The sequence below is a fragment of the Cebus imitator genome, unplaced genomic scaffold (genome assembly GCF_001604975.1).
Source record: "Cebus imitator isolate Cc_AM_T3 unplaced genomic scaffold, Cebus_imitator-1.0 Scaffold56, whole genome shotgun sequence".
In the NCBI taxonomy this organism is placed as follows: Eukaryota; Metazoa; Chordata; class Mammalia; order Primates; family Cebidae; genus Cebus; species Cebus imitator.
The window spans coordinates 5,486,914-5,512,593 of NW_016107371.1; the positions used below are offsets into that span (position 1 = coordinate 5,486,914).

At 36.9% G+C, this 25,680-nt stretch overlaps 1 protein-coding gene across 3 annotated transcripts in view; it reads left to right on the plus strand.

The window, feature by feature from the left end:
* OXR1 (oxidation resistance 1) overlaps positions 1 to 25,680 on the plus strand; it is a 479,036-nt gene that overhangs the window by 223,962 nt on the left and 229,394 nt on the right. For all 3 annotated transcript variants that reach the window (XM_017528983.1, XM_017528986.2, XM_037738704.1), the window contains exon 3: positions 20,104 to 20,300. In XM_017528983.1, the coding sequence (XP_017384472.1) occupies positions 20,104 to 20,300 (197 nt within the window). The remainder of the gene's footprint in view (positions 1 to 20,103; positions 20,301 to 25,680) is intronic.

Consider the following 25,680-nt stretch of genomic DNA (forward strand, 5'->3'; position numbering starts at 1 on the left):
TGCAAATAAATCAACCTAGCGTGTGACTCAGATACAATTAAAATATATGTAGGGAAATATATGTGGGAAATAATAAAAATTTTGCTTACTATTGAAATTTCATGAGATAATTTGCAGCCCACATATTGTAGTTTCAACCAAAAAGCCTATGTGAAATCTAAGTTCCTTTAAATCACAGCATGGATCATAGAAATGTGATTTATTTAAGACAGACTTTAATTCAAGACTGTTGTTTCAAATCATGATTGCATCTTTATTTTCCAGTTAACTCACATGTTAAGCTGTGTGTGTGCATGAGTGTGTGTGAGTGTGGGGGCATGTGTTTGAGTGGGTGAGCGTGTGTGAGTGCATATGTGTGTGTGTGTGTGTGTGTGTGTGTGCATGTGTGTGTAAATTACGTGATGTATCTGCATTATGGCAGTATGGCATTTTACTGCACCCATTGCAGTATGGCACTTTAAAAACTTTAAAAAAAAGGTTTAGAGTTAATTTTTTTCCAAGATAATTTTTTTTTATGTGCCATTAGTTCACCTCATCATCTTATATAGAAAGGAACCAACTGATGCAGGTTTTATCTTTTAGCTAAAGAGTTAGGAGATGTTCAAATACTACATCCCGTTTTCTTTGACAACTATAATTTTGCTCGGGAGATGATTACTAGAATACCTGCTAAATTACTATTTTTGTTTTGGTCTAATATTTTATTCTCATGAAAATGTTATTTCTAGTGGTCTTTATTAAAGTCCAGTTGGTGAAGGTCCTCCTAAGTCAGGGGCAAGAGCATATATGTTTGATACACAATATACTTATATACTTCCTCTTTGTAACCCAAACCTTTGTATAGCTTGATTTCTCTTTCTTATTCTATGTCGATGGCAGTAAAAGTAGCATAATAGATTCCTCTCTGTATATTTAGAGGGTTTTTTTTTCCATAAACTTATGTGATACTTTGCTTTTACTGTGTAGGAATGATGAAAACAACCAACAGACCCACCACCACCTCCAAAATTGCTACTGCCATTAATCAACTGAGTGTGTGACAGAAATTATGAACAAACTTCCAATTTTCTTCTTTGACTTTTGAATAACTATCTTATTCTATGTTTCTTGTCACAGGAGAAAGGAACCACAAAAATATAACTAATATGAGATAAAGCAATGTTTGAGTTCTGACACCAGCAATACCCTTGAAGTCAAATAGGAGCATGTATGGTAGGAAAAAGATGTGTCCTCCCCCTAAAGTTCTGACTTGCTTGTCACTGTCTCAGCAGTGACTTGCAATTGCAAATCGTTGCCTGAATGATAAAGCAGCATTTTTGTGGCCTGTGATGCTGAGAAGTGAATGCTAAATATGTAGTCACTGAGCTTTCATTTGCTTACTGTGACAAAAGCCAGCAACCGAGGAATCACAAGTGATTACTGTATAGCTGCTGGCTGTATGCTGTGTGGATTTTTGTGCTACAAATCGTCGTCGAGTATAAACTACTTAAAGGAGCTCCAGTGAAATTACCAAAGAGATAAAATAAGTGTAGTCAAAGGAGAAATATAGCATCTATTATATATTGAAGTTCTATATTCAAGATGTCATTATTTTCCCTGTATATTTAAAATCTCCACAGGGAGACTCATTTTTTCATTGTAGCATGTGTATAACGTGTCCCTTTTAGTTAATGCAGGGTGAAATATGTAAATGTGCAACAAAATTGCTGTATCATCTGAATCTCTGTTCTAAGCACTGGGGATAAATCAGTGAACAAAGTTGACAAACTTTCAATTCTTACATCATTAGTAAAAGGGTTAAGGTCACAGATAATTCATAAGAAAATGTCTCATTGATAAAACATCTGAAGAAAACACAAAAACTTGGGTGATGGAGAGAGCTGACAAACTGAAGTTGAGTGATCAATGAAGGTCTTTCTGAAAGGGACTTTTGAGTTGAGACCAGCATGACAAAAAGTCAGATGTGAAATTTTAGGGAAGATGCATTTCAAGCAGAAAAATCTTCTAGTACAAACTCATACAAATGCTTCTTCTTTGTTTTTTTTTTGTTGTTGTTTGTTTGTTTTGTTTTTGTTTTAGTTTTTTTTAGAGACAGAGTCTCCCTCTGTTGTTTAGGCTGGAGTGCAGTGACATAATCAAGGTTCACTGCAGCCTCAAACTCCTGGGCTCAAGGGGCTCCTCCTGTCTCAGCTTCTCAGCTTGCCGAGTAGCCAGGACTGTAGGCATGTGCCATCACTCCTGGCTTGAAGCTAGTGCAGTTTCTCAGAACAGGAAGGAAAGTGTGAACAGAACAGAGAGAGGGAGGAGGAGCATAGAGATGAAGCCAGTGAAATAGGCAGGGGCCAGGTTGTATAGAATCTTGCAGAGTGTGGTGAGTGGAAATCTCTCCACTCAGTGGGATGAGAAGCCATTGGAGTGACTGATCTGAATTATGATCTGAATTATGTTTTATCAAATGTACTTTGTCTTTGTGTGCAGAATGGAATGAGTGAGAGGAAAGAGTGGAAGCAAGAGAAGTAAGCCACAGTGTTATCCAAAGGAGGAAAAGTGGGTTAGCCTAGGGCAATAGCCAGAGCACTCTTCCTAGGACTCCCCCAATGATCCTTGTTCTGAAATGCCTCCTGCCTCTGCAGAACAAAATCCTTTCTGTGTAAATACTTCCTGTCTTAATGCAAAAGGGAAGGATGGTATACTTCCTTCACAGCTGTTTCCTGTTGCAGGGCTTGCTGTCAGTGTTTCTTCTCCACTTGGAGATTATTTTGAAGCATCCAGGTGCTTTAGAAGAAATCACATATGCTTAGAATATTATTCTTAAGCTCCAGTAATAACCCTGCAGATACAAAGATTAACATAAACCGACTAAAGAAATGTTAACTGCCAGGGAGATTAAGACAATATTTAAATTCATATCTACAGTACTTTGGAGTTAAGCTGTGACTTACAGGATGTGATTTACTGACCAGTAACAAATACTCCATCAAGCTGGAACCTCATTCCAGAAATGTTTCTTTTGATAAGATTCTTAGATACTGAAACATCATTTTTAAAAAGCTGCACTTTGGGAAATCAATTTGGTGGATTGTACCAGGAATTACAAGCAGGAATAGCTTCATAAATGTGCAACCCAGGCAGCCTCTCAGGGCTTGTGCTTAGCAAGGCTTCACATTTGGTTTAATGCCCTGCCGTCACTGTCTTGAATTCCGAATAATTTTTTAATAAGGGGCCTCACATTTTCATTTTGTACCAAGCACCACAAATTATGTAGCCAGTCCTGAATTCAGGGCTCAAAATACTCTGTGAAAATCTGTTCATGTACTATAAGGGATAGAAAGATAGAGACAGGAGAGGAGCAGATTTTAATAAGGGAATTCTCAGAAAAGCAAATTCATCAACTATAGAATTTGAGATTTTCTAGTCCAGTGGTTCTCAGGTGCCTGTGTACAGTCCATGCCCATCTGATTTTTATCTCTCCAGAGCAAAATAACATGAATGATGATGCCATTGGGTTTTTTTATTTTTTAGCTAAATTTATTCAACTCAAATGTCTGCTCTTTATTCTGAGATTAGATTCACCTGTAATTTTTGCTCTAAAAATATTTCTATTTTATATAATAACATGTTGGTAATAGGTAGCACTTTTTCTTTGTATTTAAAGTACCTTCTGTAAAAGAAAACTTGACCACCTCATTTCAGCTTAATGCTTCTTGGCAGAAAAGAAGAAGCCCTTTATCCCACTTCTGTGCCTCTTCCTCTTTTTTTCTAATCCAGCCTCATTTTTCTCTTATTGCAATTATTCTCAATAGCAGTGGCCCACCACTCACAAATACTTAAACTCAGTTTTGTAAAACTAAGGAAAAGGTAATCAGAAATAAATCCACATGAATATTAGAACTTCTGGCAAGGCAAAGTTAAAGTTAGAAAGGATTACCCTCTTGTAACCAGACAACTTATCATTTTTTATGGTTTTATTTTATAAATGCATCCCTTTTATGCCCAAAAGGATAGCAACAATTTTCTTTCCATCTTTGTGTCTCTAACATTTAGCACAGGGCATTGTACTCAATAACCCTTCAATGGAATATATAGAAACTAAATAAATATAAATAAATAAAAATTTTAAACTAGAAATGGAAGGGTGTCTCCCTTCCATTTATACCTTCTTTGGCAATTTCAACCCTTCCTTAGCCAGAGAACAAATAATAACCTTAAGAAAGTTTAATAAAGATATATTACATCTGTAACAGGAAGTTAAAATTAGACATTTTCTCTCTGTATCAGCTAAGACTGAGAAGGTATCTATTACTCCTTCAGTTCGAAATGAGGCATGAGCCCACCAAATAAAGCCTTCAAAACCTGATAGTTCAGGGACTGATTTCATGACCCTCAGCTGACTTCCCAGTACAACAGTGTGGAGCAAATACAACAGTGTGGAGATTAGAACAGGATTTTCAGAAGGGGCTATTGCTGGTGTTCTGGGAATCCTGTCCCATCCTAACCCTTAAGGGGAAGGAGTGAGGGGTGCTTTTACCTTATCCCAAATAGGTAAGAGGCTTCATTGAAACAATCCAGAGAGCTTGGGAGAAGTAATGGCTTACACTTTGAGTCAAATCTGAGGAATGAAAAAGGGGAGAGACTACAGCTGCTTGGAGATCTGACAAAAGGATGGGAAGAGCTGCCATCCCGTGGGTTTGCTGAAACCTGCAGGGCAAAGAATGTTTCCTGTTGGCAAGATGTGACCATGCAAGAGAGAACTGGCCTGAAAAGATTTAGGTCTTAACCAGAACTGTCCTGCAAGAATGTTAGGTCTCTTCTACCTGGGAGAGGGAGGTAATACCAGCAGAAAGAATATGGAAGTGTACTGTCAGAGCCCTGGGAAGGAGCTGTGAGTGACCAGTGGGAAGAGCTGCTCTCAGTCACGGAGAGCAAACTGCAGATAAGATATCTCTCCGGGAAGGAGAAGACACAAAAAGCTCCTAAAATATCCTATCCAACAAGAGAGTCAGCCTTAAACACCTAACAAAATGCAGAGAGCTGATGGCAGCAAGTGAGATCACTGGAATCTAGTGTAGTGCTTTGAACATAGAAGGGATTCAACAGATACTGGTGAACACAAAGACCTGTACCCTCGTTATGCTAATATTGCAGGAATGATTCTCAGCTCTGTACACATGAAGGTATTATGAGGTTCAGGTTAAGCACCTCATTTCAAAATTTAATTTTTAGTCCAGACCACTGTTGTTTTAATTTTACTACACTCACAGTTAAGAGGATTCCAGAGGAGCACTCTTAAAACTGTAGTGCTAATATCAAGTTTGTGATGTAGAGCAACTAAGTATTTCTGAGAGGGCTTCAAGGTGGTCTTTTCTGTGCTGTTTGTGTGTTCCACATTATTAAGCTTATCTTAGGTGAAGTCAAACTGTAAGTGGTAGTTACTGTATGCCTGGAAGAATACAGGGCGTCAGAGGCTCAAATAGGAATAAGACAATCCCTGACTTCAAGTTGCTTATAGTGAATGGATTAAAGGCAGTTATTTGTCGTATTCTTAATGTATAGCATGAGCTCAAGAAATCTTAGTTATGTTACTGTCACTGTAATATTAATAGTTGAACTAGGCTTCTCAACAGATGTAAAAGCCCTCTAATCTAGAGATAAATAAAGATTGTACTTTTCATTATCATCAGATTTTATTATTCTTTGATGATGATTGACTAAATATACTGATGAGGATTTAAAAACATACTGCTTTAAATAAAGAGTTATGTCATAATATCTGTCAGTCATGCAATTAGAAATATATATATATGGATATATATTTTTTCTATTGCCCCTTTTTTCCTGGCTTTGTTAATGTATAATATATTGCTTTTCTGCATTCAGTAGCCATTTGATTTCTCTCCTACTGTAATTTACCACCTGCAGAAGTATGAGGCCTGGAAAATGCAGGTGTGAAATGCTCATTAGCACAATACCAATAAATCAACACATGTTTAAAAGAATCTTCTGCTCAACCCTATTTCTTAAACTGTGTTTTCAGTCATAATTTTCAGACTTCAAAATTGGTCCAGGTCATAGATCAGGAGACAGCTCTATTTTTACATAAGTGTTAGGAGTACTGTGATGTTCTAACCAGAGAGATATGACAGTAATTTCTTGTGAAAGATTTGGAACATTGTGACTAAGCCAAACTAAGAATGAAAGAAGAGGGAGAAAATAAACATGACCACAGGTGCTGTAAGTCTTCTGTATGAAGACAAGTGTGAAGCCTATGAGGAGGGGGTCATTGATTCATGAATTGATTGATTCGTTCATTTATTATTCATGTAGTATATGTTTTGGTGTACATATAATTGCAAAGCACTATATTAGATGCATAAAATAAATGTACTTCCTTTTAGCAGTGTCTTCTAAAAGACACTCCCCATCAGGGTGTCTAATGAAATGAGAGATACAGAGCAAAGTGGACATGAATAAATCTATTGGTAGACTTTATGATAAACACCATGAGCAAATGAGCAGAATGCTGTGCTAAAGAGTAACTTGGGGTAAAGTGAGGGGTAGGGAAGGAGGATGAGAGACACCTACTTAAAATTGTAGGGATGGTCTTTCAGAGGAGACTTAAAAAATTAAAGAAGCAATTAGCAATTCAAAGATCATTCCAGGTCGAGGGAAGAGCATGTGCAAAGGCCTCTGGATGGAAAGAACTTCACATGTTTGGGAATCTTGAAGGATATCAAGGCAACTAGGACATGGGCAAAAAGAATGACCCAAGACAGAGACATCAGGGCCCTATGGACCACTGAAAGATGCTTAGAAATTCATCCAACCACAGTGGAAAGCCATTCAGTTATTGAAACTTCATTGATGTTTAAAAATGCTTGCTCTGGCTGCTATAGCAGAGTAGGTAGTGAAGGAGTTAGGTCGAACTGGAGAAAGCAATGTGGAGGCTTTGGTAAACAGTCCTGAGAAGAGACAACTAAGAAATGAAGAAACTTAAGATACAATTTGGAGGTATAATAGAAAAAATTTATTGATGGATCAGAATTGGAAACTGTTACAAAGGAAAGGATCAAGTATACTTTAAGGTTTCTGTCATACACGACTGTATAAGTACATGCTGGTACCATTTACAGAGAGTGTGAAGACGGAAGAAAGTTAGGGTCGAGTCCAGGAATTAAGAATTTGTTTAGGGGCATGTTAAGTATAAGATGTGTTGCAGGTAATGGATAATGCCAAGTAGCTAGTTGAATGTTTAAGTTCACAGTTTTGAGGAAAACTTTGACTGGAGGTATAAAAAGGGAGTTTTCAGGATATAAATATTTAGTCCCAAAGGAATAGACTACAATATCCAGGGAAAGAGTGAAAACAGAGCAGAGGGATCCCTGTTTGGACCAAGTGGATTAGGCTGCTGGATATTCAAGTATTCCAAAATACTTAGGGCTTGAATCAAAATTACAAAATATTTAGACATGGAATAGAAAAAGAGGACTTGGGTCAGGTGTGGTGGCTTATGCCTGGAATCCCAATACTTTTGAAGACTGAGATGGAAGGATTCTTTTAGCCCAGGAGTTCAAGACGAAGCTGGGCAACATAGTGAGACCCCGTGTCTTCCAAAAAACAAAACAAAACAAAAAGTCAGGCACAGTGGTGTGTGCCTGTAGTCCCCGGCCCTTGGGAGGCTGAAGCTGAAGGATCCCTTGAGCCTAGGAGTTCAGAGGCTGCAGTGAGCTATGATAACACCACTGCCCTCCAGCCTAGGCAACACAATGAGAGCCTGTCTCTTAGAAAAAGAGGATCATTAAAGGAGTAGTGGAAAAAAAAATAATGTTAGAAGAATTATGTCAAGTAATCGATGAAAGTAGAATGTTTGAAGATAGAGGGAGCGCTTTAAAAAAAATCAAGTATTTACATGTGCCAGTGTGTATCAAGCTGAATACTTTATCTGGATGGTGTTATATTGTTCGTCTCATAATTATTGAGGTGAGCACTCTTATTAGATCCATTTTACAAATGAGGATAGTACTATAGAGAGATCAAGTAATTTGCCCAAGATCCCGTAATAAGGAGGCAAGTGTTGAATGCAGGCATTCTAACTTCAGAGTCCATAGTCTTCACCCTTGTGCTATTCTCTTCTAAAAATATGCCCAGCAAGTAAAAGACTGAGAAAAATGAAAGCCAAAAAGTACCTTTTGAAATTGACTACATGAAGTTAGGAAAACCTGAGCCGTTTTGTGAAAGTGGTGAGTACAAAGCAGTTTTTTGCAGAGGGTTATGCAGGAATGGAAGATGAAGCTGTGCGCTGGGAAGGAGAGAAGAAATCAGAGGAAGGGGACAGTAGCTTTAGAGAGAAACAGACTTGGAGGGATGGGAGGCGTTTGTGCTGGCTGAATACTGGTAGGAATGAGTGAGCAGAGTGGAGTGATCAGGATAAGGGAAATCACATCGGAGTAAAGCCTTGAAAAAGGGGTATACAGGGACGTTTTCTCCCTTTCCTGCATTCCTTCCTTTGTGCATAAAATAGAAATGTCCTTCCTTTCTGGAGGATTTCAAAGAGAAATGCTGGCTTTTCCTTCATTTTCCCTCACCCACGCCTCCCCAAAAGAAGAAGAGCAACTTCTGAGGCTGTGTAAAGGAAGGTCTCTGGCTGCGTGACCCAGCCTCCTCTGGCTTCACCCTTTGGGACCTGATGACCCACAGTGTGTCCATCTTAACTCCTGCTGCCCCTGGGGCAGCCTCACCAGGACACCGCTTCTTCAAGTGCCAGCTTGGGATGGAGTCCTTGCCCGCTGTGTCAATTTCTCAATTAGTTCAGGACTTATAGAGGGAAGAGAGTGGTTAGTACATCAAAATCTTAAGTATAGAAAGAGGGTGCAATTAGGTTTAGAGAACATGTGGAGAGATTGGCTTTGGCAAGAAGAGGATCATATTCTCTTCTGTAATAGGAAAGGTTTTTAAATGGTGGGGAAAGATAAATGTAGGTCTATAGAGTCGCTGCTGGGAAGAAGAAGAGTGATTTCTGTAATATAATTTTTAAGATTTTATAACTTTTTTTCTGAATAAAGTCTGAAATCCAACTTGGTTGTACTGGGAGCTCTACATAGCTTTCATGTGTTAAACCCCTATCAACTAAGCAGAAGAAAATTAGAACAGATACACCTAGTGATTCTCAAACTGAGAAAGAGGACATGGCATGTCCCATCCAGGGTAACTAATCCTAATTTATATAGGGTGGTTTTCAAAAGAAATCATTTCAATCAATATTGTAATCAATAATGCAATCTTACATTTTAAAAATCCACAAATGTTATATTTATTTAAAACATTTATGACTTAAGGATGTTTTATAGTCATCAATAGGATTATTTAAAGAAGTCAAGAAACAATGGGTTACCCAGAGTGTTTTTCATCCAATTCCTGAATTAAAATGTAACTAAGAAACAAATTTTCTATACCATCTTTTCCTGCCTTTTATGCCTTCTTTGGAGGAAAATTAAAATGGTAGATTGTTGGACTAACTATAAACCACTGGGCTTTGGCCCAGATTATTATTACCTGCAGAAGCTATCTTGATTAAGTTTGGAGTTGCCTTATGTTGTGTATAAGCAAAACTACATTTTAATCAGCTAGTCCATATGCTTTATAGAGATAGTTTGTAATATGCCTTGTTAAAAATAGGTTTCATTAATCAGAATGTTGGATAAAAGCCTAAAGTCTTGAAATAGTCTTATTTATTCTGATTCCTTCTTCCTAAAATGAATAAACAGAATGAAATCAATGTGGCAATAGCATGTTACAAATCATTCTATCAAAAGTAATGAAATTAAATTTCATCTCTGTCAGTTACTGCAAAAGACTGTTTAACATTTACAAGAATTTGACTTCCAAATTCTTCAAGCCCTAATCTTTGGATTTACATAATGTGTTCCTCCTTTCAGGCTTTTCCAGTTGAAAGGCTTTGAAGTTTCAAGGCAAAAACTAAAATAAATTGGAAATTTGTGTAATTTCAAAGTGAATGCTTATAATATAGTGATATAATAAGAAAACACATGGGGGAAAAACTCATAACAAATTTTTCTACTATTAACTCAGTGTTTGAAACTTTACAGTAGAAAGATGATATGCAAAATTCTTAAAGACTGCTTCAAGAACACATGCTACGTATTTATAATCAATAAAATAAAAATTAAAGACTTGAATCCAGATCTTTGATTTGAGAGCCCTTACCCTGTTTTATCTACCATGGCACTATTGAAAGTTTTTGCATAATTGTATCAGTTTATCAAAACCGCAGAGTGTTTATTTAGAAATTATAAAACTGGCCTTAATGTATAAAAACTTGAGGTATTATTTGGATTTATCATAGTATTAATGGTGGAGAAGAAACTGTTTATTTGTTTTGTTTTGTTTTGTTTTGTTTTTTAACTAAGCGCCGACAAGCATTCTTTTTTTTTTTTTTTTTTTTTTTTTTTTTTTNTTTTAACTCCAGGATGGAGTGTAGTGATGCAATCTCGACTCACTGCAGCCTCTGCATCCCAGGTTCAAGCGACTCTCTTGCCTCAGCCTCCCAAGTGGCTGGAACTACAGACATACACCACCATGCCTGGCTAATTTTTATATTTTCAGTACAGATGGGGTTTCACCATGTTGGCCAGGCTGGTCTCGAACTCCTGACCTCAAGTAATCTGCCCACCTCAGCCTCCCAAAGTGCTGGGATTACAGGCATGAGCCACTGCACCTGGCCCCAACACATAATCTTGTAATGGGATAGGGAGGAGGCTATGTTATGTAGATGCATTAATTTAATCATTATATCTGCTACCAAATATTAAAAGTCTTTCTTTAGTTCATTTTCATAGGTTTTTATATGTAGACTTGCTTGCTCACTTGTGGTTTTCTTTACCATAATGAAACCACTCATTCATTCAACAATTTATTTCCTATATGCCTACTCTATGGCAAGCTCTATGCTAAATCCTGAGAATAAAATGATGAACAGACCAGAATTTCCATGAATATAGTAATTAAGTTGACCTGGTAGTGTGGACTTCTAATAGAAAATGCTTCTCTCATATTACCACTTTCTCTGAGCTGATGCAAGAATTGGAATATAAACAAACCAGCTGGCAAACTTAGAGGGTTCAGATGTCCTTTTCATTAAATGTCAGTAAGAAATGCTAATGTTACTATAAGAACACGTGTACATGAATGTTCATTGCAGCACTGTTTACAATAGCAAAGACCTGGAACCAACCCAAATGCCCATCGATGATAGACTGGACAGGGAAAATGTGGCACATATACACCATGGAATATCATGCAGCCATCAAAAATGATGAGTTCGTGTCCTTTGTAGGGACATGGATGAACCTGGAAACCATCATTCTCAGCAAACTGACAGAAGAGCAGCAGATCTAACACTGCATATTCTCACTCATAGGCAGGTGTTGAACAATGAGAACACATGGACACAGGGAGGGGAGCATTACACACTGGGGTCTGTTGGGGGGAATTAGGGGAGGGACGGTGGGGGGTGGGGAGTTTGGGAGAGATAGCAAGGGGAGAGATGCCAGATGTAGGTGATGGGGAGGAAGGCAACAAATCACACTGCCACGTATGTACCTATGCAACAATCTTGCATGTTCTTCACATGTACCCCAAAACCTAAAATGCAATAAAATAAATGGAAAAAAAAAAGAAATGCTAATGTTTTATGTTAGGGTTTATTAAACTATGAAGGGGCAGAATTGCTTTGGAATTTAATTTCTTCTATTCATAGCACAAAATCAGGTATAATAGCAGTGAATCCATGTATACTTCTATATAATTATTATTATTTACACTGGCCTACCCTTCACAGAATTAAATTCAACTGCATTTAATGAGAGAATTTCTTGGTTTTGCAGCAAACCATTTCTGCATGTCATTCCACCTGTGGCTTAATCCTTAAATTTTCTGTTCTCTGAATTTCCAAGATAAGAAAGCATAAATTTCTTAGAACGAATACATGGTTAGAAACATATCTTGTTATAACAAATGATCTAGTTGCGGCATCCCATTAATTATTCCAAAACCAATTTGAATTCCCAAAGGATACTTCTGTTGAAGCATTTTGGTTTGGTGTAGAATTGTAAAAGTAAATTGTGTAATTCCTGATTCTACATTAATGAGACTTTCTGTCTTAATCCTCTTGTTTAGGAGTGCAAAGTGTAATATGGCCACTGCAATTACTGAGTGGGCTAGAATTGGAATATTCTATAGCCCCAAGGGATTGTTTTCTTGTTTTAAAGCAAAGTTTCCAATCTGTCATTTCTTCTGTGGTTAAGCTTCTGAATATGCTTGGGTTTTGCTGATTTTATGGTTTGTTTTTAGCTGCTAATTTTTAGTCAGACTGCCTAGGAGGGGTAACAAAAACCCTTAATTTTGCAATGTGAAAATTCTTTATGCATTTGCTCCCCAACGCTTATTTTTGAGTAACTTGAGACTTTTGCAGCAGCCACAGTATCCAACTTGGAAAACCTGCATTCTCAGCAGCTTTCCTACTTTAAATAATATTCTTACATTAGCTCTTTTAGGAAGCAAAGAGACAGCTTCCCTAACAGTAACAAGATGTGCAAACCACAGATGGTCTTCTTGCTGGAAATTACTGGAAAGGACTACAAGTGTTGGGCCTCTGGGACACAGTCATTCACATGCATTTATGCACCACATACACACACACTCACACACACACTCTCACACACACACACACACGTGTGACTATACAACAAATGAATAGGGCCAAGTATGAATATGTACAGCTACTACTAGTATATAGATTTCTGTGGAATTTTATACGCTGCTTTAATAGAAATGAACACATTCTATGTTTATAATAGCTTTCTTAGGTAGAGCAGGCAGCTATAGCATGAATACCATGATTATAGATAAGTCCTAGATAGTCCAGGTCCTTGCCCAAGTGTAAGAGCTGAAGTTTATCTCTGCCTCCTAATTCCAGAGTGTGGCCTTTGGTTCAAAATGCCTTGGTTGTATTCCAGCTTTTCTAACTTCTAGCTCCATTACTTTCTTTAAGCCTCTACCAATAGGACATATGCTACCTACCTCATAAGTTTGTTGTGATCAATAAATGAAATATTGTATGTATAACATGTGGCCTTGTACCTGATACATTATAAATGCTCAATGACTGATCAATCACGTTTGTTTCTTTAAATCAAACATTTATACAATACTTATGCCAAATCTAAGTACTTTGTCAAATAGATATTATTAATATTCTCATTTTACAGATGAGAAAATGGAGGCAAGGAAAGGTTAAGAAAATTGCCTAAGGTCACACAGCTAGTAAATGCCACATTATGGATTCAGTTCCAGATAATCCAATCCCCAGGTCCATAGTCTTAAATGCGATTCTGTTATTCTCAAGGTACACAGTGGAACATATGAAATTGTGACTTTTATATACTAATTTTATACTGCTTTAAATTCCTCAGGTCTAGGGAATATTCCCACTGTGCTGTAGTGGATTTCTCAACTGTCGCTACTATTACCACCAATATCCTAGGATTATAGTAAGTGGAAAGTAGAAGATCTGTTTTTTTCCAGACAACTGAGAACTCAGGAACATAGCCAATTAGTTATAATTCAGGCACAATTTGAATTCCACTTGATGGGAGAGGTGATTCCAGTAAAGAACTCAGTTAAATAAAAACATATTTTTCTTATGCATTTCAGTCATACCATGATGCAGTTTAGGCTCAAGGTAGAGCTGTATCATGCAGTATTTAGACAAAATTACAAAACTATGCAGAGCATGATAGACAAGGAAAGAAGAAAAGCATTGCTTGGTTATGATGTGAGGGGATGATGACAGAAGGGTGGAGATAGTAGGAAAGTGAAAACCCCACAAATGTGAGAAGAAAAGGGAAGATAACACAAAAACAGTTTGACAAGTGATAAATAATCGTTAAAAGGGTTAAAAGTGAAGAAGCTTGAAGAAAGATTCTCCACAACGGAAGCTATCGAAATAGAGAATTGACCGAGATGTTTGGGAGAAACCTTCCACAGCGAGCATTGTAATAGCCACATTCAGTCACTGTTGGCCCAAGCCCTGGGCATTGGGATGTACGTTCATTCACTTAAGCCAGAAAGTTTATTTATCCTACTCAAGAAGTGATTTAGAAAATGAGTGTAAGATTTCCTATGCTTCTAATAAAATAGAAATAAATTATGCAAAGGTAAAATTTAGTTAATTACTGTGAGAATCATTCTGTTAAAATTGGTGGGTATTGGATATTTTCTGCCAGTTCTTTTTTTCACTAGTTTCTGTGACTTTGGATTTCATCATCAACCTACCAGGCCTTTCCTGCTCCTTGGAGAACTGTTTGAAATGGGATTGGACCCTACTTTTATGGAGTAGGAAAGTCAAGAGCGCTTCACAAATTGCATTATCACTTCTTGTCCTTACTTCGTCATGGTTCTCTAGGTCTTCATCTATGCTCCTGGGTTTGCTGTCTTAGGTCAAACCTGCACTGGTTTTATATATATATATATATATCAACACATATATACACATACACACTCAAGTGATCCATCTGATGGGTTTAGTTATTTTCTGAAAGATTTGGGGTCTGGCATGAAAGAAATATCACATTGCATACCACATGAGGGACTCCTATTCAGCTAGTTCTGTTGTTATCCTTCACTCCTCCCTCAAAACCCACACTCCAGAATGAATCAAGCCTCCTTCAAAATGCAGTGCAGTCCCTGCAGGCTCGGTGTTTATTGAAAGTGGTAGAGGAGGAAAGGAACCTGAGAAGTGGATATCATTTCCTCAGCATCCCTGGGAATGGTGCAGAACACAATTATAGCATCTTACATACTCTTACAAAGTGATTGGAACTTGCATTTGTTGAGAGCTTCCTGTGTAGGTGCTGTGCTAGGCACTTTCACATATGGTATTTACTTGATTCTTGGAACCTTTCTGGGTATATTTTATGCCCGTTTTATAGATTAGGAAAGTGAGTCTCAGAAAAGCATCCGACACTGTTACCACGCTGAAGGAAGGCACTGGAATACATATGCAGAGGAATAGGATAGTTCTTTTCTCCTCAAAAACAGAGGGACAAGAAAATGCAAAAATCAAGACAAACCAGACAGTCTGCTTATAGGAGCCATGACAAGAGGGCTGGCTTCTTTTCTTCATTTCCTAGTCTCTATCAAAGGCTTCAGCACTCATTTTCCTTTGGGAATGCAAAGCACATTCAACAAAGAACCTCACAGTGCCTACTAAAAGCTTATTTTTGTCTTCATTTGTAATGTTTCAAATATTATCAAATAGGATGCTTTATCTCATGCACACCTACATATTCCATTATGCTATATTTACATTTGCTTAACACATTTAATTAAGACCATTGTTAAAAATTTAAAAAGACTTCCCCTTTCATGAAATTTGGAAATTGAAGGTAGCATTTAGCAGAATTTCTTGTCAACCACAATACTCATTTTTAGAATTGTTAGCCAGTAATTGAATTACCCACACAGTTCTGCTTTCTAAGAATGTGCAAGTAGAAGTCTTGTCTTATGCAAGCCAGAAAACCTGTTAGCAGTGTTCTAAACTTACAACAACAAAAATGTGAAGCCCTTCGAGTCTTGGATAGGAAGACTTTTTGGTGAGGAGGGGGTGAAAGAAGAAGGGAAATCACAGTGTCATTTTCTATTGGTCTTTGGCCATCTGGATCTCAGTGCCGCATCCTTTGCTTGTTCCAAGGAGAATATAAAAAGGGCAATGAGATGCTTATACATTTTGTAGTGCCAGTAGAACATGATCAGTTATACTATCTATCCCTTTATCAAATATTAGCCATCATATAAGTCAACATGAGACTTTAATTTAGTAACTGATTAATTCTAAAATGAGCCAGTGTAAAATATAAACAGTTTCTGGTGATAAAATAATCTGCTATGTGAACTGGAGGTAAAACAGATTTATAAAATGTAAATGATTGTTAATGATAATAATTATTGCCAAGAACTAAAGAGCAGCTGGCTTTTTGTAAAATTTAACACCTTTGCTTTAAATCTCTACTCCTCTGAACTGCCTTCCCCCGAAATAACTTGCTTTATACTGAAACTCAAATTTCATTTTGAAATAAAGTTTTTAAGATCAACTATAGAATATTGACATTTTGTACACCGAAAGTGGTTGAATATTAGTGATTTCTTAGGGTTCAGCATAATACTGTTAATGCAGTTGAAGTCATGGTGTGTGTAATTGTGCTCTCCTGGAAAGCCATGCTAGTCTAAATAAACTTGGTTGCCTTGGTGACATTTTATTTATTTATTTTTTTAATTAATTAAAAATTATAATTATATATATTTATAGTGTACAAAATGATGTTTTGAAATATGTGTATGCTGTGCAATGGCTCAATCAATCTAATTAACATATGCATTATCTCACATATTTAATTTTTGTGTCAACAACACTTAAAAACTACTCATAGCAATTTTCAAAATATAATACATTGGTATTTACTATAGTCACCCACGTTGTATAGTAGATCTCTTGAACTTATTTCTCCTCATAAAATTTATATCCTTTGATCAACATTATACTCATATAAAGTCCGTATACACTTCATTCTACTCTGCTTCTTTGAGTTAAACTATTTTAGATTCCATATAATGGTATTTGTTTTTCTGTGCCTGGCTTATTTCTTTTAATGTGTTCCAGGTTCATTCATGTTAATGCAAACAACAGGATCCTTTTTTCAAGTTCAGTAGTATTCCATTGTGTATACATGCAGCTTATTTCTTAACCTGTTTTTTTAAATTAATTTTAATGCCCTCTTAAGTACATATAGTACTTCTGTAGTTTTAGATCTAGTCTACAAACACCTAAGATAAGAATGGTGTTACTGGGATGAACAAGGCGTTAGGAAAAAGTAGATAAAGCTGTACAGTGTAAATCCATGTTTCCTCAAGTATATGGCGCCATAGGTGATTTTGGGTGACTACTCCTTGAAGGACTCCAGCTTGCTTAACTGTCAGATACAGCTTTCAACCTAGTTTCCACAAAGCAGCTCAGAGTGATTCTTTTACCATGTGATGATGACTCCTTTGCTCAAATCCTCCCTTGGCCTCATTTAACAGCCTTAAAGCTCTATATGATCTGGCCTCACTCCCCTGCCCCCAGCACCACCTTGTTTGACTTCATCTCCAGCTTCTTAGCCCCTCCCTTTCTCTGCTCCAGCCACTGTGGCCTTGCTTCTCTGCTAACATAACATATATATCTCTTTTTCCTGAAGTGCTGCTCCCTCAGTTATAATCATGGCTCCTTCCTTCAGTCTCTTCTCAAAAGTCCAATGGTCCACAAGCCCTACTTGGCTGTCCCATATATAGCAGCACAAATGCATACCTTCATTACCTATGTCCTTTACTGTGCTTGAATTTAATCCACTGTACCACTGCACTTTTTGCCACCTGATATGTTATATATTGGCTTGTTTACTTATCACCTGTCTCACTCCGTAAGGGGCTCTAGGACAGTAAGTGTTTTGCCTGTGTTGTTCACTGTGTATCCCTGGTGCCCAGAACAGTATGGGGTGGAGAATAGCCATTCCAGGAATGAATGAGCAGTTCATTTCAGCTCATGAGAAGTAGGGCACTGGACAGGGAAAACAGCCATTCCCAGTGGGAAAAGCTGTATTTATAAATTAGTTAGATTTCATGAGATTTCACTCTGTCAGTTTTTAGGAGCCAGTTTTTAGGAGGCTGGAATGACAAGAGCTTCACTCTATTTGTTTTAAATGTCACCTTTTTGTGGCAAGTAGCCATTGCCGCTATATATAATCTTCATTGCAAATGAATACCATAGTCCTCCCTTATCCACAGTTTTGTTTTCTACAGTTTCAGTTACCTGCAATACAGTATAATATGACATTTTAAGAGAGAGAAAAAGAGAGACCTCATTCATATAACTTTTATTACAGTGTATCGTTATAGTTGTTCTGTGTTACTGTTAATCTCTTACTGTGCCTAATTTATAAATTAAACTTTATCATAGGTATGCATGTATTGAAAAAACATAGTATGTACTGTATATGGCTTGTTACTATCTGTGGTTTCAAGAATCCACTGGAAGTTTTGAAACATATCCCCTGCAGATAAAAGGCAATTACTGTAATGTAAAAAGGCAATTTCTCATGAAAATGTTTTATTGAAGTATAATATATACCCAGAAAAATCCAAATATCATAGATGGTTAAATTTTCACTAAGTAAATACATCCTGGTACCCAGTGCCCAGATCAGGAAACAAAACGTTACCAGAATCCAAGATATCCCTTCATGTTGGCTTCAATGTGATAACTCCCCAATGTTTAACCTACCATTTAAATATCATAGACAGCACAGTCCTTGTGTTTGGACTTTATATATGTAGAATCACAGGGTATGTACTCTTTTACGTCTGGCTTTTTTGCTCAAAACTATTTTTATGGAAATCATTCATGTTGGTTCTAATACATGTAGTTCATGCATTTTCATTGCTGTATAAAATTCCATTCTATTGTTGATAGACATTTGAGTTTTTTCAATTTTTGTGTATTACAAGTTGTGCTGACATGAACATTCTTGTTTGCATCTTTTGGTGAACACATAAAACTGCATGCCTTAAACTTTAGTAAGTATTTCCAGACATTTTTCCAAAGTAGCCTTAGCAGTGTGCACCACTACCAGCAGGGCAGCCGAATTCCAATTGCCTCTCATCTATCATTGTACTTTGTATCAAGCCTTTTACATTTTAGCCACTGTGGTGGGTGTGGTATGAGTGCAGTATAGTTTTAATGTGTATTCCTCATGACTAGTGCTGTTAAACACTTTAAAATACATTTGCTGCCATCTTGAGTTACTTGAATCCATTTTCGTGGATAAGATAATATAGGTAATATATGGATAAGGTAGAAACCATATAGGTCATAATTAAATGACTAAAATTTAGTAAACATTGCTTTCATTAATGACTCCCTTACTACTGATAGATTGTATTCTATTTATAAAGCTTTTCCTCTGGAAAATTAAGTTCAATAGAAACTAATTGTGGGTTAATTATGAATAACCTTCTATGCTGAATGGTGTGAGGCTACCAAGGTCCATGTCATGGGAAGCTTCCCAGAGGTCACATTGAAGCTATGTCTGATAGGCATGAACAGGGTCTGCCAGTAAGGCAGAAAAGGGAAGCCAATGTACTAAAAAAGCCCAAATAAAGTTTGAAGGCGTGAAGAAGTATGAAACTTTTAGGAAATTCCAAGGGCTCAGGTGTGGTTATCAGAAATAATAAAGAAAATTGCCACCATATTGTTTATAGGGAATTAAAAGTTGAAACATGACCTCTAGAAGTATCAAGGGCCAATAGTAAATTGGCCTTAGGGTTTAATTACATTAGTTGTGTAGCTTGAAATGTTTGAAGTTAACTCAACATCATTTATAATGATTTTTACGCCAAAGGAAATATGCATGAGCAGGGAAATATTTAATGGATAGCTTTTTGCTTTCCATGTTGGGCCTTATGTTAGCTCTCTAAAATGTAGAAGTGAGCAGCACATGTTTTGTTATTAAGAATGAATAGTAAAATAACATGAGTTCTATAATTTTTATAGCTAAGATGCTGTTATAGATTAAGCAGAAAAACACTGGCAGCCTCTGGTTTGAAAATAATGACTTTATTATTCTTTTTGGAATTAACATTTATTTTTAGCTAGTGTTTCACTGTAGTACTAAAAAATTTCTTTCAGAACTAAATACTATAGTCAAATGCTTATCTTTGGCACTACATTTTAGTCCATTATTAGAAAAATAAAAGCTCTTTATCACCTTATATTTTATTGAAATCTTTCAAAATGATTAGGCAGAAGGTATTTTTCCTACTAGTTTCAAAAATATTTGTAGAATTAAAAAAAAAATACTGTAGGGAATGTCTATCGAATAGACATGGTTCTATCTCAAGGCTAAATATAACTCAGTTGTTGAAAAAAGTTATGATAAACATGGAACAAATGTGTCTCTAGAATCAGGATTCACAGCATGTGGTCTTCTTTACTTGTAGGTTGAAGAAAAAGTCCCAGTCGGTGGATATTAATGCTCCAGGGTTCAACCCTTTGGCTGGTGCAGGAAAGCAAACTCCACAAGCTGGTAAGCCCCCTGCACCCAAGACCCCCATCATTGAAGAAGAGCAGAACAATGCAGCAAATACTCAGAAACATCCATCCAGAAGGAGTGAACTGAAGAGGTTCTACACCATTGGTGAGCACCAGATGTTTTATGCAAGTGAATAGATGAAATCTACCTAAATGGCATTGAGTGTCTCTGGGTCTGTTTTGTTAAATGGCTCCTTGTTATAAATCATATTAATTTTCTGATGGTTTATTTGGATATTTTCTTATGTGGTCTGAACAGAAAGATGGAAAACTACTGAAAACTTTCAGCAAAGTTAAATAAAAGCAGGTTTGAAGGCTTTCTATATCCTAACCTAAGAGGGGTAAATATACATATATATACCTTAGGTTTTTCAATTTTTAACCTTATGTGCTACTATTTTCATTTTAGCCATTGTTCAGTCAGTGCCTTTCTTGTCTTTTGTTTTTATTCTTTTCATTTTCCGTTCAGGTTCCCAGGTCTCTGACCCTGTTCTGTCAGGTTGTTAAGACTGTGGTTGATGTCAGCCTGTAACCAACAAAGCCACTAGGAAAGTAAAGTTATTACGTTCTGAGAGAGGATAGATTTCCTTGTGTGTCTATTTTGGCCCTGCATGTTGCTTTGCTTTGAAAAGATTGAATGGCATCCAGGCCCTTCATAGGAAAGAGTAATAGGATATGGTTTGGGTTTTGCAGGTATTATATTATTTCCCCAGATATAATAATATCCCGTAATTTTGTAGTTTAACATTTAATCAGAGAGTTGCAGGCCATCAGTCCAAACAAATCAAATTATCAACATTTGTGTACCATATTAGCCCAGCATGTTTTTGGCCTTGCTTTGTAATGAACAATAGCAGTTTTTAGTGTCTTAAGTTTATTTGAGACAAAAGTTTACTAAACATCTCATATATGGGAGAGAATGATGAGTAGGAGAGACAAATCCACCTAAAAAGGGGAGGGCTGTTTTGGCCTTGCATACTACTTCAATTTGGAGAGATTTGGTCACATCCAAGAGCTGTAATAGTAGAAACCGTGGCTTAATGAGTTAATGAGTGTTACATTGAGGGCCTGTTTTCTTTAAAATTAACCATCCTTACCACCCTAGTATGAGAATGTTTGTTTTAAGATGATTGAAATCTTTTTCTCTGATACTTTAGTAAACATTCCTAGAAATGTCTCCTGATGATCATCAGGAGACCAGATTTCTAGTTCTAATTCCTACACCGATTTCCTGTGTGACTTTGTCAAGTCATTTTCCAATGTCTTTGGGTGAAATCCCTTCCTTTAAGCAGAAGAAATGTGTCCATGTAGGCTTAGCCTTATTTCAGAATTTGGCTGCTAAAACCATGCTTTCTCTTTCCCCCATTTTATGTCCTCTTCTTATATATTCATTCTCAGGCTTTCTTTACCAGATTTAGATGTTCAAGTCTTATTTTCCAAAAGGCAATAAGCATGGTGTCAATGAGACTGTCCATAGTCAGGTAATGAGAATTGGTAAAAGACAGTGTAGACAGGCACATGTTCCCATTTTTAAAACTTTGATAGCTCAGTTCTTTAAATCAATTGACTAGAAAAGCTCACAAAATCCATGTACCTCTCTCCAATTACCAATATTCTCCTCCTCTGCAATATGTCTGCCACCTTCTATTACTTTTCCGACATATTAACTGGCTAAAAAGACATAGTATTTTTCCTTCAACAGATAAACCTTATCCTACAAACTCAATGCTCCTTAAAATTAGAAAAAAAGGGAGAGATACCGACCGGCTTGGCCACCATGAGTGACAGGCTAAGCCTAGAAAATAGAAGTCTCAAAAGGGGTGGATTGCAGAAAGATGAACGATGAGTTATTTTAAATAATGCCACCACTCATGAATTCTTCACTAATGAATTGGTAACAATTTGATTCATAATAAATGTGAGTGGCATGTCTACTGTGTTAAAAGAGACATCTGAACTGTTAAATGTACTGTATCTGTATAACTCTTCTAGTAATTTGGACCTGGAAACATTATTTTCAAGACTGACATATTAGCAACCCTGTAATCACCTGTATTGAAAGTTCCCTTTACAAAACAAATCTACTTCAATGTCTCTTAGTAAAAGTGTTGGTAATAAACAACAATAGAAATTTTCATTTGTTGATAATTTCATATGCCAGAGGCAATTTAAGCTACTGGGTTCTATCCTCAATTCACCCTCATAACAACTCGGACAGGTAGATGTTACACTCTATTTTTATAGATGAGGATAGAGCCATAGATCATTTAAATATGGGGTGATGAGCTGTAGATAGTAGGCTCTGCAAATGAAATCCACCTTCTCTTGTGACCCAGCAGAATCAGCCTTCTGTGACTCTCAAAGGTTGCCATCTCCTCTGTGCAAAAATAGGCTGGAGGAGTTTTTATGGATAATATAGTGGAGTGATATTTTTACCACAAGTCCCAGAAAATCTCACTGGAGGAAATCTTGCCAACGAACCCATCTACCAGCCAATATGCTCATTCATTGAAAGGTACTTTTCAATATCTCAGTTTTACACTCCTGGAAAACTCTAGGAGCCCTCTTGTGGCCAAGAAAAGTATATTTATATTTAGCAATGAAGTTTTATACTGTATTTACTATATAGATTCAAGCAATAATTTTAAAGCTTAAAGAATTTTCAAATAGAAAATAAATAACTAGAAAAAATGTTATAGCCATTGAAGGGTCTTTTAGTGGCTGCAGTAGCTTTTCTAGAGTTTTTTTCTTCGAAGTACAGTTATTCTTTATTGTTCAGGGAGTGGAAGGGATTGGTTCCAGACCCTCACAGATACCAAAAATCTGCAATGCCCAAGTTCCTGATATAAAATGGCATAGTATATGCATATAACCTATTCATATCCTTCTGTATAATTAAAATCATCTTTAAGTTACTTATAATATCTAATACAATGTAAAAGCTATAGAAATAGTTATTATACTGTATTTTTAGTCAGTATTGTTTTATATTGTTGCATTGTTACTGTTTATTGTTTTTACTCTGGAATATTTTCAATCAGTGGTCAGTTGAGTCCACAGATGCAGAGCCTACAGATATGGAGGGATGACTGTATAATAAAATTCCATTGATTTAGAATAAGTAGGGGAAAGCTAGTGACTATTGATATGAAGTATATGAATCTTCAGATAAAAGGAAAGTAATCACCATGTCCAGCTGTGGTTCAGGAAAGAGCGTTTTCTGCCCTGCTTCCCTCACTAACTGTGTAATCTGGCACAAGTTATTTACAATCATTTGACCTGAATTCTTACATGTGTACAATGAAAGAGATAAACCAAATCCTGTCTTTCGGAGTTGTTTTTCATCTTACTCTCTTTTTATTATCACAGCTGACCATAGAAAATACTGTAAAAGTTTTCTTTTGTTGTGAAACAAACTACCACAACGTTAGCAATTTAAAATAACACCTATTTATTAACTCACTGCTCTGTAGGTCAGTCCACATGGTATGACTGGGTTCTCTGCTCAGTGTGTCTCAAGGCTAAAATCAAGTTGCTAGCTGGGTTGTGTTTTCATCTGGAGTTTCAACCAGGGGAAAAATTGCTTCTAAGCTCATTCTCATTGTTGGGAGAATTCAATCCCTTGCAGTTGTAGGGCTGAGCTACCCATTTCCTTGCTGGCTGTCAGCCAGGGACCACTCTCAGCTCCTAGGGGCCGCTTGCTTTTCTTGTCATGTGACCCCCTCCACCTTCAAGCAAATAACTTCACATCAAATCTATATCATTTGGATCCTCTGCTCAACCAACCAAGAACGTTCTCTACTCTTAAAGGGTTCATGTTATTGAGTCAGGAGCACCCAGATAATTTTTCTGTCTTAAGGGCCACACAAGCTAATCACAGGAATAAAGTCCATCATAAATTCCAGACCCTGGAGTTATGCAGGTATGTACACCAGAGGGGTAGGAGGTCTTGGTGACCATTTCAGAGTTCTGCTAAACAGAACACATTTTACAGGACCACCTGATATATATATACGTGCAAATATTGCTATAGCTCAAATGAAATTTCTTAAAAGCATTTCCATTGCTATTTGGATTACTTATAATCTATTCTATTTCATTTTTAAAATACAGTCTCACCTCACTAAATTTATTTCATAGTCCATGAATGGCTTATGACCTGCAGTTTGAAAAATCGCTAGACTTGATATTTGAAGCCCTTCAGATACTTAAGCTTCCATTATTCTTTTAAAAATATAATTGTTAATTGGAGTTAGAATAAAACAAAAACATTAACTTGGTGGACTAGCACTAATGGGTAAATAGAAGGAAATGGAGTGGAATTTTTACTACTCTAATTGTTGTCTGTTAGATAAAACCAACTGAGTTTGACAATGTGAATAAGAAACATATATCCTTCAAAACCACAGCCCCTACTTAATGATAGATAATGAAGCCAAATAGCAGACTCAGATATTTGTGATAATCAGTTTATTTCACTACCCTTAATTCAAAGAACAATGTATAAGGACTTCTGAAAAATATTTTAAATAAGCATGGGGGTTGTAAAGAAACTATGCACCTAGGATCCAAGCATGTACATAGCTCCCTAAGGTATACCTGTACAGTTCTATGTGATATTGATTCCTCACTTCAGGGAACTGCAGCTGGAGTTCATATATATCTGTCCAGCTTCTGCAACTCTTAGTAAAAGCTTCTAATGTCTTTCTATACGGAGGATTTTCACTGGACAGTTAGGTAATAGGGCAACTCTCGAATGAATATCCCCACTAGCAGAATCATTCGGTGAAACACCAAATGCTGATTAGTCGCTGATCAGTCCTTGCTGTATGAAGGCCTCATAGAAGATACTGCTCAGAATAGATAGAAAAACAAAGCAGAGAGCCCTACTTTCAAGGCAGCAATCCTATGTATTGGGGAAGAGAGTGCCTAGTTGAAATGAGCACACCAGTAAGCAAAATATAATACAGCACAGAATGCCCTAAATGCCATGGAGGTGGGGAAGGGGTGATGTTTAATGAAGGAGGGGGCAGCAGGGGCCAGGGGAGACTGAAAATGCGCTGGAATTTCTCCACAAGATGGAGAAATCTCCTCAGATTGTATAGATGCTCAGAGGCCTTTTATGGGCTCTGTAGAGCAAGACACTCTCACCGCCCTCCTCTCTTTTTGCTTCTGAGCTCCCCTGGCATCTGCACTTCTCTGTGCCTCCTGTTTTCTTGTGTTGGCATGTCTGTTTCCATACAGTTTCTCAATTCTTATGAGGAAGGAATGGTGCCTGCAGTCCCATTAATCCCAGCACTTAGTGCAGTGTGAGGCACACAGTTAAGTGCTAAATAACTGTAGAGGGCAGAGATGATAGAAAGGGTTATGAATCTTGTCCTTTGCAGTGGAGGAGGAGAGGAGGGAATCTACTCAGAATTCAGTTGGAGGAAGAGCTTAATATTTACTGTGTGCCAGTATCTTTAAGCAATTTATACACATTATCT